The 17,478-nt window shown below is 44.7% G+C and overlaps 1 protein-coding gene and 1 long non-coding RNA gene across 3 annotated transcripts; one reads left to right on the top strand and one right to left on the bottom strand.

Annotated features, from left to right (window-relative positions):
- Positions 1–5: 5 nt before the first annotated feature.
- Positions 6–10,820, bottom strand: ARAF (A-Raf proto-oncogene, serine/threonine kinase). Of its 2 annotated transcripts, XM_077145619.1 has the most exons (16): positions 10,712–10,820; positions 9,231–9,385; positions 8,989–9,092; positions 8,146–8,248; positions 7,902–8,056; positions 7,692–7,790; positions 6,183–6,324; positions 6,052–6,079; positions 5,828–5,979; positions 5,532–5,734; positions 2,960–3,136; positions 2,810–2,856; positions 2,154–2,272; positions 1,815–1,946; positions 769–903; positions 6–589 (listed from the first exon to the last, which is right to left on the bottom strand). In XM_077145619.1, the coding sequence occupies exons 1-16, from the start codon at positions 10,716–10,718 to the stop codon at positions 455–457; spliced, it is 1,893 nt and encodes a 630-aa protein (XP_077001734.1). In that variant the 5' UTR covers positions 10,719–10,820; the 3' UTR covers positions 6–454. The 2 variants fall into 2 exon arrangements, with proteins under 2 accessions (XP_077001734.1, XP_077001733.1); XM_077145618.1 differs by having other exon boundaries at positions 5,828–6,079.
- Positions 10,821–11,283: 463 nt separating this feature from the next.
- LOC143671314 (uncharacterized) lies at positions 11,284–12,782 on the top strand. The gene is made up of 3 exons (XR_013169542.1): positions 11,284–11,398; positions 11,573–11,618; positions 12,196–12,782. It is a non-coding gene; the product is annotated as an uncharacterized LOC143671314 (long non-coding RNA).
- The last annotated feature ends 4,696 nt before the right edge of the window (positions 12,783–17,478 follow it).

The raw sequence follows: 17,478 nt of genomic DNA on the forward strand, positions 1-17,478 counted from the left end.
AAGGCCTAGCAGAATTTTGTGCTTCTTGGTGAAGAAAGAGGGGAGTCCTTGAATGGAAGGGGAGACACAGGGCCCCCCTTCCAAATCCACATGGGGTACTGGGGACCCCAAAATCCAGTGGAAGGCACATCAGGCACAAATCCCAGAGTGGTTCTGAGTGGAATCTCTGCCATAAATCTCAGCCATTGGAGATGAAGGAGCTCCCCAAATTTAGAAGTACCCCCGGAAGCCAAAAGGAACCCAAATAATGGAGGAGGCAAGGCCTCAGTCCTTGAAGGCCCCCCAATTCCAGAGGAACTGGTAAAGCACATGTGGACCCCCCTCACCCTCCATGGGTGGGGAGGGTAGGGGATCCTGAGGCAGTATCAAGGCAGAGAGAACATTGATTGGTTGGTGGGTGGGGCTCCTCGGCGAGGCAGGCTGAGATTGGCTCCCTGGTGGCTGTGGGTAGGGCCTAAGGCACAAGGCGGGCTGCGCTGAGTAGGCAGGCAGGCAACTCATCAGCCTGGGTACGGTGCAAGGAGGGTTCTGAAGCACTCCGCTCTATCTTGGGGAGTGACCGCTGCAGCAGCTCAATCGTGGCCAGGATCTAGGGGCAGGTGGGGTGAGGAGGGGCGTCTAGACCCCCAGGGCAATCCAACACCCCAGATTAATGGGGAAACACACATGCACGGTATATATCTGAGCCTTGAACACAGTTCACATCCACACCTTTGTGTCTTCCTCCTCCTCAGAACCTCACCCCTGACGCCCTTCTATGTGGCCCACCTGGGGGAAGAGGGGCCGCTCCTCCCGCTGGAACTTGAGGCAGTCAGACAGCAGACGCCGCATAGCCTTGGGGCAGTTGCTGGAGATTTTGCTGAGGTCCGGGGACAGATAACCTCGGCCCACCATAAAGATAATCTGAAGGGCAGGGGAGAGGAGAGGGAGCAGGATTGGAGTGATCTTGGGGTTTAGGCCAGTCCTAAGAGATTTGGGGTCTCTAGGGACTTGACAGGTTCCTTCCTGAGGCAGTGTGGATATTGCGTGGTTCCAAGGATTCTCTGCTTGTGAAACAGAGAGACTTAAGTTTAGGGAAGTGAAAGATTTTGGGTATCTGGGGCCCAGAGGATTATGGGTATACAGGTTTCTAGGGAGTTCAGGAGCCTGGGAAATACTGAGTCTGGAGGAAAATATGGGGGGTAGGGTAGGGCAGGTAAGGGATTCTAGTCCCTAGGAGCTTGCATGTTTGTGGATACCTGGGACCCAGAGGATTATAGGTCCCTGTGGCCTGTAGGATTCTGAGTGCTCAGAGCTCAAAGACTGTTGGTATCTGGAGCCTAGAAGATACTGCGTTTTTGAGGCAGTGGGAGATAACTGGGCCTTGAACCAGGGAGACTGGGGCAGTCTGGACCTAGGGTACTGTGGGTACCAGGGCCCAGATGCTTGCTGGATGCCCCAGACCTGGATGGTTGTGAGTGTGTGGAAGCACAAAAGGATTGTTTCTGAGAGAAACAGGGGTCTGGGAACTGGGGGCTTAGGAGATTTTAAGCACCCACGCCAGAGGACTAGAGGTGACAAGAGGTCCAGAGGACTCCTCGGTATTTGGGCAGCCTAAGAGGATTGTAGATATAGGTGATTCAGGAGATTCAGGACTCTGAGAATCCAGAGGATTAAGGGCATCTGGAGCCCAGAGGATTCTGGGAGTTCCAAATCCCAGAAGATTCTTGGAGAAGCATAGCAGTTGTGGTCTGTGCAAAGGGAGGATCTGAGGTACAGAGGCCTGAGGGGATCTTTCTCAGCCTGGGGAACTGTGGGTAAGGTGTGGGGCTCACCTGGTCACGGCTGCCAATGTGGCTGTAAGGCAGTGAGCCGGTCATGAGCTCGTACAGCACAACCCCGTAGGCATAGACATCCGACTGGAAGCTGTAGGGGTTCGGATCCTGCATACGGATCACTTCAGCCGCCTTCGATAGACCAGACCAGGCAGGGAACCGTGGGGTCGATAGCTGGCCCATAGTCCCAATGCCACTGGGTACAACCCTGAGCCACTCACACTAGGTGACACGACACCCACACCTGGCACAGGTGTCCACATCCCCACTTGGCCCCCTATGTCCCAACCCAGGAGCCCATGTCCCTCTAGGCCTCCTGTCTGGCCTGGCCCAACTCACCATCCATAGCACAGAACCCGAGGGCTGCTCCAAGGGCTGGGCCCCACTCCACCGTGTCTTCACTGTAGCCAGGCCAAAGTCACCAATCTTTACTGTGAGCCCCTCATGGAGGAAGATGTCCGGCAGGGTCAAGGACCACTATGGACACTCCCAATAACCACACCTCTCACCCTGATTGGGAGGCTCCCATTAAATGCCCCACACCAGTCATACTGCTGACCTTGACCAGAAGCCCTCCAATGCCATACAAATTATCTACAGCTTTGGTTCTGGTGGGAAACTCCAATCAATAGCCCCTACACTTGGCCCCCTTGTGATGCCTGACCAGGAAGCCCCTCTAATGGTACCCAAACCCACCATGCATATGACCCTGATCAGGAGCTCCCTGTAATGCCCTCCACAACTACCACACTTCATACCCTGACCCAACTCTCCAGGGGCAGCATCCAAACCAGCCACACCTGTGACTCCTGATGAAGCAGTCCCCTTAGACTGCTTCATCAGCCACAGCTCTGTGCCCTGGCAAGGAGCCATACAACACATCTCCCTCCCTGTTCACCCCCATGAAACACCCACAAGGACTATCCCTCTAAGCCCTTACCCTGCTCCCCACCCCCCACCCCAATCCCAGCCCTCAGACAGGGGCAGGTAGATACTGTTAGACTTGAGATCTCGGTGGATGATGTTCTTGGCATGGAGGTAGCTGTGGGGGTGGAGGTGGGTGATGAGTTTTCTGCGAGCCACCTTATCTCCTCCACCCCCAGCTCCCTCGTTTCCCTCCCTAGTCCCGGGGACAGGAGGCTCACTCCATGCCCTGGGCGGTCTGCCGGGCCACGTCGATGAGCTGGACCATGTCGAAGCGTGTGTCAGCCACGTGCAGGTGGTGGTAGAGGCTGGAGCCCTCGCACCACTGTGTGATGATGGCAAATCCTGGCCGCGTCATGAAGCCCATGAACAGCAAGATGTTGACATGACGTGTCTTCCTGTAGGTGGGGGGTGAGGGTGAGGGTGAGGGAGGAAAAATGAGCATCAGGAATGGCACTGTAGTTGGAGCTGTAGCCCAATAGCCTTGATTCTTGAAGACAACTGAGTAACTATAGAACTTTTTTTTTTTAACATGGGCAGGCACCTGGAAACGACTATAGAACTTTTGAGGTCTGATTGTGTGATTGAAAACCTTGGGACGGACACTCCCTTTATCCAGTGTATGGAGAGATAAGAAAATAAAGACAAAAAATAAACAATAGGGGGGATGGGAGGAGATGGGATGTTTTGGATGTTCTTTTTACTTTTAATTTTCTTAAAAAAAATTTACAGTGCTCTTATTTGGAACAATGGAAGTGTTTTGGTAATGGATGTGGTGATAGCACAATACTGTGAGCATAATTAACAGCACTGAAATATATATCTGAATGTGGTTAAAAGGGGAAATGTTATATTGTATATATGGTAACAGGATAAAAAATTTTTAAATATCCAAGAAACTGCACTATACAGTGAACCCTAGGTTTAACATAAAATCGTGCTTTCACCAATTATAACAAATGTACCACACCAATGCAAGGTGTTAACAGGGTGGTATATGGGAATCCTGTATTTTGTGCATGATTGTTCTGTAAACCCACATTTTTTCTAATGAAAATTAACAAAAAAAAAAACAAGAACGACACTGTTCATGACCACCTTCTATCATTCATTTTCACCCTGTCTTTTAGGCAGCTCAGGGCCAGATGGTTGCTAGAGGAAACAAAATTGTGAAACATGTATGTTTGCCACGCTCTGATTCTGTGCTGGGGGCTTATGTCCTGAGCTTCTTCGTCAGAGTCCTCTGACAAAAGCATTTACCATTTCCACTTCTCTGCCCCCTAATGGTATCTCTAATCATGACTGACAGCCTCCCAATACCATCCTCTCCGCTGCTGACTCTGACCACCACCTGGGCCTGTGACCATTTTACAGATGAAAAAGTGAAATATCAACCTTCTTTACTGATATATCAATATCGTATGGATGAGTACAAGGTAAAAATACTGGTGGCACACAATTAATTATTCCTGTTCATCTCATCTCCATCAGAGGCCTAGAGGTAAGGAAACTGAGTTTGGACTCAAATGATATCCTATGTTCAAATCCAGGTTTCACTAGGTACTCACTGTGCAACCTCAGAGAAGATATTTAACCTCTCTGGGCCTCATTACTCTTGACTGTCAAATGGTGATAATTATATTGGCTCCCTTCTAAGGATGCTGGGAGGAGTGAGTGAATGATCTGCAAGGTACTTTGAACCACGTCAGACACACAGTAAACACTCTGAGTATTTCACTGTCCTTCCTGGTTGCTGTTACTGCTATTGGGCACCTAAGTCTACCTCTTGGTAACTCTGTCCCATATGATCTGTTTCACCCTAGTTTAGAAGAAAGTCTTTATTCCTCACAGAAGTATCAACTGCAATTGTAATGGCAACAAAAATGCACATAACAGCGGTAATGTGCTGTAATATTTTTTGTCAGAGGTCAGCAGAGCACACGAGGATTCTTAGTGATGGTAAGATTATGGCTCAAAATATAATGCAAATTAGCAGTGTGCTCAACTCATCCTCATCTCATAGAGGGGGACATCCATTATGTTACAATGTGGCATCCATTAGGAGGATAAATATTAATATAGCACAAGTAATAGTGACAACATCAACTCTGCAACACAATTATACCCATCTGACAAATGGGAAAAGTCCATGCCAGCATCCCCAGAAGTGGTAGTAACTACGGCAGCAAATGGGGAACACCAGGGTTCTCGGTATGAATGAATTAACAGAGTGCTAACTGCATGTTAATCATAGCAATTATAATAATTGAACGATGATAAATTAAACATTAATACTATCCTTTACATGACGGTATTATTAGAACGAATAACAAGAACGCAACCTAAAAAACACAACACTGATGGTAATGATATCATGTAAGCATAGGGGAAGGTAGGACACGAGCCTTCCTGGTAGCACAGCTAACTAACATGCTTTTAATAAGTGTACATAATAACATTAAGGACATCCCATAATTAAAAACATTTCACAGTACAGAAATGGGAAGACCCGCCTTTGGGGAAGAGGGCCATAACCTCTAATTAATATTATGATTGATCCAAACATAAACAATAACATCATCAGACGTCCTCTAAATAGACCCACTTCCCAGATGGGAAGGGGACATTCTTGATACAGAAACAAGATACATAATCATAATTATGATTATAGCACAATGTAAACCGGTGAAATCCACAAAGCACCCTGAGCACGGCCTCTTCCCAGAAGGATAACACCAAGGCTTGTCCCTGCCACCCTCACCCCTCCCCATCCACACCCACCTGTGCTCTCACCTAAGCACCTGCATCTCATTCTTGAAGGCCTGGGCCTGCTCAGCGGTGGGTTGGGCCACCTTGAGAACCTTCACGGCCACATCTCCATGCCACCGCCCACGAAACACAGTGCCAAACGAGCCTGTCCCAATCCTCTTCAGCAGCTGCACCTCACTGGGTGGCACTTCCCAGTAATAGCCTGAGTCCCGGTACCCCAGGTTCTTCTGTGGGCCAGATGGGCAGCACCTTAGGGGCCTGCCCACATCCCTCATCCCACCGCCTGTGATGTCCCCCTAGATGTTTCCCCTCAAGCTTACCACCTTTTTCTTTTCATCAGCCAGGGACTTCCGCTCCCGCTGCTCTGACGGTGACTTGGAATGTGGGGACTTCCTCCCTGAAGAAACACTGGCCGGGCTGGGGCTCCCCCGGGGGGCTCCTTCACCACCACCTCTACTGCCAGCAGCTGAGGCTGTGGAGAGTATGTGAGTGGAGGGTAGTGGAGCAGGGGTGGGGCTCAGGGTGTAGGCAGGGGTTGGCTCACCATCAGTGCTGAAACTCTGGCCAGTGAGCTGAAAGAAGAGGGATGGGAGTCAAAGAGACATGGGTGCCAACGGGAATGGCTTGCCCTCCTGCCCAATGGCCTCCCAACTGCCCCTGCCCGCGGGCACCAACCTGGATGAGGCTGGAGTCCATGGGGGCTGTGGTGCTGACCATATGGACGTTGGGAGTGGATGTAGAACGGATGCGCTGGAGAGGGGCATTGGCCGGGGCAGGGAAGGGGAAGTGTTCAGGATCACCGTGCTGCATGCGGGAGCTGACAGGGGAAAGGCTTTGAAATCACTGCTGAATGACTCAAAGAGCCAATAAGGTCCCCAGCCCCATCGTAAACATGTTGTTAGCTCACATAGTATAAACGTCCAAGGTTATTATCCATTTGTTCAATAAACATTTATTGAGTACCTGCTATATGCCAGACACTGTTCTAGAGGTACTAGAAAAAAAAAACTGAATAAAACAAATAAAAGTTTTTGCCCTTTAGGGGCTGACATTCCAGTAGGGGGAATAAGAAATTAAAAATAAACCAAGAAATAGTTAATATTTCCAATGGTGATAAATGCAATTAAAGAAAAGAACAGAGCAAAATACAGGGACAAAAAGTATCACTGGGCACCCAGAACTGCGGAGGTGACATTTGAGCAAAGACCTAAAGGAGGAATAACAAGCCACATGGATAGTGAGGATAGGGAAATAGAGAATACTTTATAATCATGTATGCTATTCAAGTATGTTATTATACAATATGCAATATATTATCGATATTAAAATGTTTAAAATACATATTATAATACCACATGTAATGTTATACATATTATGCTAAATAATTATTTCTTTTTTTCTTCCCTGCAGAGAGAATGGAAGGGAATGAATGGAAGGGCTGGGAATCGAACCCAGGTCTCCTGCATGGCAGGTGGGCATTCTACCACTGAACCACTCATGCACCCTATGCAAAATTATTTCTTATTGCTCCTTTCATTATCCTGAAATGAAATTCACAGGTAATTAATCGACAGACACCCATAATTAAAAATAATCAACATAATGCCTGCACTTTACTATTTTATATATTATATAAAAATACAAATATGACTATGTAACATAATACATGATACAATACTTAAATATATCATACAAATATGTACATTATAAAATACATGACATATATAAAAATGGATAATATATAAACTCATGATATATTAGTACAATACTATATTTGATATATAAATACTGTAGTATTTTAATACTTCACATAAAGGAGAAATAAAAATGAAGTAATTTTTGATAAAATAATGTGTTTTTCAAAATTGAAAGGCTTGGCTGTGGTTATACTGTAAGAATTAACAAAGTAGTAGGACGGTTATATATATTTAAAATTAATAGTCTTTAATAGTAAGAAGAATTGAAAGTATCACTACCCTTTCTTTACAGATAAAACAGACCCAGAGAGATTAGGGGATTTGCCCAAGGTCCCATAGCTCCATGCCCTTAATCACTTTGATTGTGCTTGTAAGTTCTCAATAAACATTTGTCATGTAAACAAATGAATAAAATATGACTTGTGTTCCACTGGGGCCCCCAGATCTTTTTCTCCCGACAATAGCCCTTCAGCTAAGGTATCCCTACCTGGGACCCTGGGGGGTTAGTAGCTCATTCAGGGGGCGGTTCGAGGGAGCCTCGTGCTGTCTGGAGACTCCTGACAAATCCTGGACACTATGGTAGAACCTTAAGGGCAAAAAGGTATAGAGGGAGGGAACATGGGTCAGCTGTTTATAAGGGTCTTGTGGCTAGGCCTCTGTTCTTCCCATCCCCCCGTCCACCCTAGGCCAGGCTCACTGTCGGCGGTTGGTGCTCATGTCGACACAGACTGTGGGGACCTTGGAGGAACAGTGTTGGTGGAACTTGTAGCCACAGGTTTGGCAGCGGAAGCCATGGAACAGAAACTTAAGACAGAAGTCACAGAACGCCAGGCTGAAGAACGTCTTCCGTACCTGCTGCCACAAAGCAGGGAGGTTGAAGCCTGGTCAAGGACCCTCCCGCCACTCCCACAGCCTGCCCTCACTATCCACCCTACACTCACAAAATTGTGCATGGTCAGTGGGACGTCTTCGAGGACCTCAACAATGAGTTCCTCACCATCCAGGGGAGCAATGGCTGTGTCCCAGGCAGTGACTGTCTTTCGCCTACAGAGGGCATGGAAGGGAAAGAGTGGGAGGGTAGACAGGGCCATGGAGAGGCAGGAAACCTCCCAGAAGTCCCTCTAAGCCTGCCATACATAGAATAATATCTGGCATATTTAATTCTCATCACAGAAACCCTAGAAACTAGTTACCATCCTTGTCCCCATTTTATAGATGAAGAAACCAAGGCCCAGAGGGGGTAAAGTGACCTGCCCAAGTTCACAAGGGTAATGAGTGGTAGGAGAGTGTGAAGAGTCCATTTCTTAACCACGGGGTGAGACTCAAATAAGACTGTGAACAAAAGCTGAGAAAGGGTTGAAGAGACACTGAACCAACAGATATAAAGCAAAATGTGGAGAAAAAAGTAAGGAGCCCCCAAACAGAGGAATAAATAGGTCAGCAAAGCCCCATTCAGAAAAGTGGGGAAACTGAGGAAGGCCAGAACTGATGAATTAATGACATGGTGAATGAACAAAACAGCTGAACTCCAGGAGGTGGCAATGGAGCATGGTGAAGACTTGGGGACCAAGCAGTGAATGAGCTGTTGAACTCACAAGCCAATAAAATAGTGAAGTAATGATATAAAAGATGGATGAACTCGTGAATTAACTGAACTAATGGAAGTCCAAGGAAAGTGAATGGAAAACTCCATAGCAGAGTGAAAGGGGAGTCAGATGACTCTGAAGAGAGGATGGCAGGGAGGTTGGGTACCCAGTGGGTGGGTGTAGGAGTGCCACACTTACCCTTTGATGAGTCTGTAGACCACACAGCAATCCTGATTGAGACCCCGCACCTTGAGGGCCTTGTCTAGAGAGTCGTAGACACTCATGCCATCCCGGACAGTCACCTGCGTATGTGTGTGCATAGGTGGGGGGCCCCATCCCTCCACAAAGACCTCACCCTCATCCCTTGTCATCTTTTTGATCAAAGACTTACAATTGGGTCCATTCCCAACCCCTGCCAGCTTTGCCCCCATCAGACTCACCACTGTGCGTTGTTTGTTGGGCAGGTACACTTTGACGGTGCCTACTGCCCGGGACAGCTCAGCCCCGTTGGCAGGGGGGGCCCGTGGCGGCTCCATGGAGCCTAGGACTTTGTCAAGATGGGCTGAGGTGGGGCTGGGTGGGTGCCATGGGGCTCCTAGGGGAAGAGAGGCAGAGAAGGAATTCAGAGGTCCAATAATAGTAGTCTGGAAGCAAAGTAGCAGGGAACAAAATAAAATTCAATCTCCAGGCTCCACGTTGATCCAGCCCTTCCTCTGCTCAGACCTTGTTGCTTGTCTCACTCTTGAGCTCCAAGGTCTCAGATTTACTGTGTGGGGGTGGGGGTGGGGGTAGGGTGAGGGAGTGGAAGCAGCACACTGTACTGGAGGGCACAGGGTACACAAGACTCTGTGGCTCTCTTCTGGGGACTAAATGGGGAAGTCAGCACACGCTGTACTGTGGGAGTTAGGTACATCAAGGACATGAATAAACACTTTCTTGGCTTTTTAGTGGAGTTATCAGGTTCTGTGGTGAGGGAGGAGTGGGGAATAGAGGATAATCAGACACTGTCCTTAGTTTAGGGGGAATGTGGCTGTACCAGTTTTCTTAAAGGGTACCGTGGTTATCCTTAAGCACTGGGGGGGGGGGGGGGTGTAGTATTGATGGGAGGATCATAGGCCATAAGTTAGATGGATAATGGGAAGTAACCAGACTATGTAATGAGGAGTTCATATGGGGTCATCAGACACTGTGCGGAAGGGAGATGTAATCAGGGTCACTAGAAGCTGTAATGAGGAGACAGGTGGCAAATGGGGATCACCAGACATTGAGCTCAATGGGGTGGGGTGATGGTGGATATTCAGACATGGGTAAAAGAAAAGGAGGTGCAACATCAGACATTGTTTTCATGAGCTATATGGGAAGTAACGTCTCCAACATTCTCCCTGATAACTTAATGACGGGTCACAGATATAATATTGGTGTAAAGTGAAAAGGACTGATGGAAGGAATCCAAACGTGCTGGGGAGAATTAAGGATGGGTAGTGGAGAAATCCTGACATTGTCCGGTCAAACATTGATCCAGAATAAGGGAAGCGAGTAGGGAGGAGTCACATTTCCATGCACCGCCTGGAGTTGATAAGAATCATCAGACACTTTAGGATGGTTAAGAGGGAAATAGGAACACACCGCGCTTCAGCCCAGGACTGGGTCGGCCTTGCCCCGCCTACCGAGGGCCACCGGGCTCTGCGCAGGCGCGCTGACAAGGCGGGTGAAACCATCACCGGCAGCCAATTCCTGTCTATTACCCCCCCACCCCCGCTGTCCACGATGGTATCGCCCCAGGTCAAACCACTCCTCCGGTTCTGGGCGGGGGGCGCCAAGACCTAGGCACAGCCATCCTGGATCTGAGTTTTCGCTTCAGACTCCCTGCTCGTGCCCGGCGGCTGCTCGAGAAACCGAGTCTTGCCGGGCCCGCCCTCACCTGTCATGCCGCCACGGCTGCCGCCGCCTCCATCTTGAGCCTGTCTTCTTGCTTCCTCGCAGGGCCCGCCTCCACCCCCGCTTTGGCTTTCGCTATTGGCTCTACAGGACTCAGCCCCCCATGCTTATTGGGTTGAGATCATGCCTGTCAAGGCAGGACCGGCGGAATGTGGGTCGTGTTCCGGATTAGGAGGGTCTGTCTGAAACGTCATAGTCTATGGCAAATTCGCAGGTCCCGACTCGCGCAGGCGCAATCGGGGAGAGGTCTGAGCACTACGAAACTTTAACCCCAGTAATGCCGTGGCGGAATAAAGCTGGGTGTTTTTCGGTCACTTGGGGCTGACCTTGGGGGTTTCAGAATCTGGACGGGATGTCCTTAAGCGTCCTTTTCATGCCAATGACTGGGAGCCTTACGCACCCAATTGGGATTTTCTTGTTGTCTCAGTTTTTCCTTCTTTGAAATGGGTCGGAACCATACCAAATGATCTGCAGTGTTTTCCAGTTCTTGGAGGCTGCAATCATGGCCTTTGATAAGGCGGGTTTCGGGTGTGGGGTGGGGGCTGGCGCTAGGAGAGGCGGCCTGCTGTTCTGGGAGGCTTCCTTGAGGAACGGGGTCGATAAGAATTTTGAAAGATGAGACCGGCAGATGAAGAGGGCAGGGGAGTGTGGACCTGGAAGTATCGTAAGGGTAAATACAAATCTTAAATAAATAAAAGAATTGTCCCTGGTGCCAAAAGGGAAAGAGACACCCCATCCCTCATTCCCTTTTCTTAGAACTTTCTTTAAAAAACAAACACTTGTAATTGTAAACTTTTTCTCTGTCCCTTTGAGATATATGTAAATCTTTTTTTTTTTTTTTTAGCATGAGGCAGGCACCAAGAATCGAACCTGGGTCTCCAGCACAACAGGTAAGAACTCTGCCACTGAGCCACCATTGCCCACCCATGTAAGTCTTTTAAAAGCTAAATAAACCTTTTGCCACTTTACAACTCAGGGAGGCTTTTCTTGAGGGTCTTAGAGCCATCCATCTCTTTGAAATGTAAACATTAAGGAAGATAGCAGCCCTATCTCCAGGTCTCTATGCGAGTTTAGCCTAGGTGCCTGGCTCTAAGGTGTAACTACCTGCATGTCATAGAAATATGAGGTTTATTTTTTTCCTCTGTATATAGGCAATTAACTAACACAGATGGCCATCCCCAATTAATAGGTGAATTTAAGTTGAGCAATAGGAAGTGTATGCTGTCATATTTCCTTACCTGAGGATAAGTTATTATTTATCATGAAAACATGTAATGGGCTGTATCTGCTTGGCTATATAAAAGGGTGAAATTTCTTTCTCTTTGCAATCACTTTAGCAGATTTCTTGTGATGTGTATTGCAGTCTGATTTAATGCTTATTCATAAAACAACTGCTTCATTCTTTCTACCTTTGTGGAGGAGAGTCTTTGGGTTGGCAGATTTTAATTTTAATTATCCCCCCAACAGTATGAACTGCCTGCGGTATTTGAGATGACTGCCTTCTCCTGTTTGGAGCCTCAGCATCCCTCTACAATGAAATGAGATTAGGTCACTACGTAAGGGGCCTCAACATGCTTCAACTTTTATTCACTGAGTATCTTCTCTGTGTATAGGAAGAAAGACAGAAGTTCCACTTAGTTGGCTGTCATATCTGTTTCCCATTACCCCTTTTCCATTCAGATCTGCATCATTTAATAGCTAAAATTGAAAGGACTTTCAATACCACAAGTTGATGAGGATGTGGAACAACTTTCATACTTTGTTAGTGGGAAGGTAAAATGGTACAACTACTTTGGAAACATTTTGCCAGCTTCTTATTAACTTAAACATAGACCTGCTATACAGTCTGGCAATCTTACTTCTAGGTATTTACCCGAGAAAAATGAAAACACATGTCCAATGGTGTTTGGTAAGTGTTTAAAAACCAGCTCTCCGGAAAAAAAACTAATTTTTAGCAGTCGTCATTTTATATCATAAATACTCTCACCATGACTTATTTCAAATTATTAATATGACATCATCAAACCAAAGTTGGGAAGAGATGTGCAAAATCAACTCTGGAAAACTCACTGCACTGCCCCGCTGCAGGACATGACTCCCACGGTGTAAATGTCCCTGGCAATGTGTGACAGGACTCCAGGGATGAGCTGGGACCTGGCATCATGGGATTGAGAAAACCTTCTTAACCAAAAGGGGGAAGAGAGAAATAAGACAAAGTTTCAGTGGCTGAGAGATTTCAAACAGAGTTGAGAGGTTATCCTGGAGGTTATTCTTATGCATTCTGTAGACATCCCTTTTTAGTTTATCGTGTATTGGACTGGCTCGAGGGAAGTACTTGAAACTGTTGAACTGTGCTCCAGTAGCCTTGATTCTTTTTTTTTTTTTTACATTTTTTAAATTAATTTTTAAATTAAAAAAATATATAGCAATAAGCACAAACATTCTTATGATCATTCCGTTCTACATATATAATCAGTAATTCACAATATCATCACATAGTTGCATATTCATCATCGTGATCATTTATTAGAACATTTACATCAATTCAGAGAAAGAAATAAAAAGAAAACAAAAAAAATTCATATATACCATACCCCTTACCCCTCCCTTTCATTGATCACTAGCATTTCAATCTAAATTTATTTTAACATTTGTTCCCCGTATTATTATTTTTATGCTGTATATTTTACTTGTCTGTTGGTAAGGTAGGAAAAAGGAGCATCAGACCCAAGGTTTTCACAATCACACACTCACATTGTGAAAGCTATATCATTATACAATCGTCTTCAAGAAACATGGCTACTGGAACACAGCTCTACATTTTCAGGCACTTCCCTGCAGGCTCTCCAATATACCTTAACTTTTAGTTAAATTATTAAATAGGTGATACCTATTTAATGTGTAATAATAACCTCCAGGATAACCTCTCGACTCTGTTTGGAATCTCTCAGCCATTGACACTTTACTTTGTCTCATCTCACCCTTTCCTCCTCTGGTCGAGAAGGTTCTCTCAATCCCTTGATGCTGAGTCCCAGCTCATTCCAGGATTTCTGTCCCACGTTGCCAGGAAGGTACACACCCCTGGGAGTTATGTCCCATATAGACAGGGGGAGGGCAATGAGCTTGCTTGTTGTGTTGGCTGGAGAGAGAGGCCACATCTGAGCAACAAAAGAGGTTCTCTTGGGGGTGACTCTTAGGCCTAATTTTAAATAAGTAGCCTTGATTCTTGAGAATGATTGTATAACTATACAGCTTTTACATGGTGACTGTGTGAATTGTGAAAACCTTGGTTCTGATGCTCCTTTTATTCAGGGTATGGAGAGATGAGTAAAAAAATAGGATAAAAAAGTAAATAATGGGGGGAGGGGTTAAGGGTTATAGAAATTGGGTAGATTGAAATACAAGTGGTTAATGAGAGGATGGGGTAAGGGGTATGGGATATATGAGTTTTTCATTTTTCTTTTTCTGGAGTGATGCGAATCTAAAAATGATTAAGGTGAATGAATACATAATTATATGATGATACTGTGAGCCACTGATTGCTTACTGTGGATGGACAGTATGTGTGTGATGATTTCACAATAAAAATATTTTTAAAAATTTTTTATTAATTAAAAAATATTACAAGAAACACAAACATTCCCAACACATGCACTCAGCAATTCACAATATCATCACATAGTTGCATATTCATCATCATGATCATTTCGCAGAACATTAGCATCAATTCAGAAAAAGAAATAAAAAGACAACAGAAAAATAAAACAAACAGAAAAAAAGTTTACATACCATACCCCTTACCCCTCCCTTTCATTGATCACTAGCATTTCAAACTAAATTTATTCTAACATTTGTTCCCTCTATTATTTATTTTTATTCCATATGTTCTACACATCTGTTGACAAGGTAGATAAAAGGAGCATCAGACACAAGGTTTTCACAATCACACAGTCACATTGTGAAAGCTATATCATTATACAATCATCATCGAGAAACATGGCTACTGGAACACAGCTCTAAATTTTCAGGCACTTCCTTCCAGCCTCTCCATTACATCTTGAATAACAAGGTGATATCTACTTAATGCGTAAGAATAACCTCCAGGATAGCCTCTCGACTCTGTTTGGAATCTCTCAGCCATTGACACTTTGTCCCATTTCACTCTTCCCCTTTTGGTCAAGAAGGTTTTCTCAATCCCTTGATGCTGGGTCTGAGCTCCTTCTAGAGTTTTTCTCAATCCCTTGATGCTGAATCTCAGCTCATTCTGGGATTTCTGTCCCACGTTGCTAGGAAGGTCCACACCCCTGGGAGTCATGTCCCACATAGACAGGGGGAGGGTGGTGAGTTCGCTTGCTGTGTTGGCTGGAGAGAGAGGCCACATCTGAGCAACAAAAGAGGTTCTCTTGGGGGTGACTCTTAGGCCCAATTTTAAGTAGGCTTGACCTATCCCCTGTGGGGTTAAGGTTCATATGAACAAACCCCAAGACTGGGGGCTCAGCCTATAGCCTTGGTTGCCCACACTGCTTGTGAGAATATCAAGAATTCAACTTGGGGAAGTTGAGTTTTCCCCCGTTCTCACCATTCCCCGAAGGCGTCTTTGCAAAGACTTTTCAACTCACTGATCAAATCACTCTGGGATTCATCAGGGCATCACCTGGACAAACCAACAAAATCTCATGTCCTGTACAAAGTTCCATGTATTTAAGGTGTTCAATCAACTATCCACATAAGATATGTTAGGAGATACACTAGTCAAAGTATAGATTTGTACCAAATAAACATTTTTTCCTTTGGTCTCACACGTAAGTTGAAATTTTAAAATATTAATTATCATCTATTTTCAGCACACTGCAGTAATGACATTCTTTTGTTCTTCCTCATGCAAAAACATTTTTTAAATTTGTACATTTAGTCACTATCATTATACGCTCTAGGCATTCCTGGATTATACCATCTCAATCTTTATCACCTGTCTTTCTTTGTGCTTTCATTAATGCCCCCAGCCCTCCTCCCTGTATCATTCTCACATGCAGCTTCATTCAATGTTTTAACATAATTGTATTACACTTAGGTAATATTGTGCTGTCCATTTCTGAGTTTTTTTAATTATTAAAATTATTGTCCTGTTGCACAATCTGTATCCCTTCAGTTCTAATTATTCAATATCTTACCCTATTTCTATCTCCTGATGGTCTCTGTTACCAACGAAATATTCCAAGTTTATTCACTAATGTCAGTTCATATCAGTGAGACCATACAGTATTTGTCCCTTTGTTTCTGGCTAATCACACTCAGCATAATGTCCTTAAAGTCCATTCATGTTGTTACATACTTCATAAATTTATTCTGTCTTACAGCTGCATAATATTCCATCTTATGTAAATGTCACAGTTTGTTTAGCCACTCGTCTGTTGATGGACATTTGGCTGCTTCCATCTCTTGGTAATTGTAAATAATGCTGCTATAAACATTGGCGTGTAAATGTCCGTTTGTGCCCTTGCCCTCATGTCCTTTGAGTAGAGACAGCATATAGATGGGTCCTGTTTTTTAATCCATTCTGCCAGACTATGTCTTTTGATTGGAGAGTTTAATCCATAAACATTCAGCGTTATTACTGCATGGGTAGTACTTTCTTCTACTATTTTACCTTCTGGATTTTATATGTCATATCTAATTTTCCTTCCTTTTACCTTTACTCATAGTCTTCCTTTCTACACTCTTCTCCACACCTCTCTCTTCTGTCTTCGTATCTGTCTCTAGTGTTCCCTTTAGTATTTCTTGCAGAGCTGGTCTCTTGGTCACAAATTCTCTCATTGATTTTTTGTCTGAAAATGTTTTCATTTCTCCCTCATTTTTGAAGGACAATTTTGCTGGATATAGAATTCTTGGTTGGCAGTTTTTCTCTTTTAATAATTTAAATATATCATCCCACTGTCTTCTTGCCTCCATGGTTTCTGCTGAGAGATCCACGCATAGTCTTATTGGGCTTCCCTTGTATGTGATGGATTGCTTTTCTCTTGCTGCTTTCAAGATTCTCTCTTTCTCTTTGACCTCTGACATTCTGATTATTAAATGTCTTGGAGTATGTCTATTTGGACCTATTCTCTTTGGGGGTACGCTGCAATTCTTGGATCTGTAATTTTAAGTCTTTCATAAGAGTTGGGAAATTTTCAGTGATAATTTCTTCCATTAGTTTTTCTCCTCCTTTTCCCTTCTCTTCTCCTTCTGGGACACCCACAACACGTATGTTCGTGAGCTTCATATTGTCTTTCAATTCCGTGAGTCCCTGCTCATATTTTTCCCTATACTTTCTTTTTCTTGCCGGATTTCAGATGTTCTGTCTTCCAGTTCACTAATCCTATGCTCTGTCTCTGAAAATCTACCATTATAGGTTTCCATTGTTTTTTTCATCTCTTCTACCTTGCCTTCATTCCCATAAGTTCTGTGATTTGTTTTTTCAGACTTTCAATTTCTTCTTTTTGTTCATTCCTTGCCTTCTTTATATCCTCCTTCAATTCATTGATTTGGTTTTTTTTTAACTTTTTTTATTAACTAAAAAAATTAACAAACAAAACATTAAGATATCATTCCATTCTACATATACAATCAGTAATTCTTAATATCATCACATAGTTGCATATTAATAATTTCTTAGAACATTTGCATCGATTTAGAGAAAGAAAAAGACAACATAAAAAGAAATAAAATGATAACAGAGAAAAAAAAGATTATACATACCATACCCCTTAC

Source organism: Tamandua tetradactyla, chromosome X, assembly GCF_023851605.1.
Source record: "Tamandua tetradactyla isolate mTamTet1 chromosome X, mTamTet1.pri, whole genome shotgun sequence".
Lineage (NCBI taxonomy): Eukaryota > Metazoa > Chordata > Mammalia > Pilosa > Myrmecophagidae > Tamandua > Tamandua tetradactyla.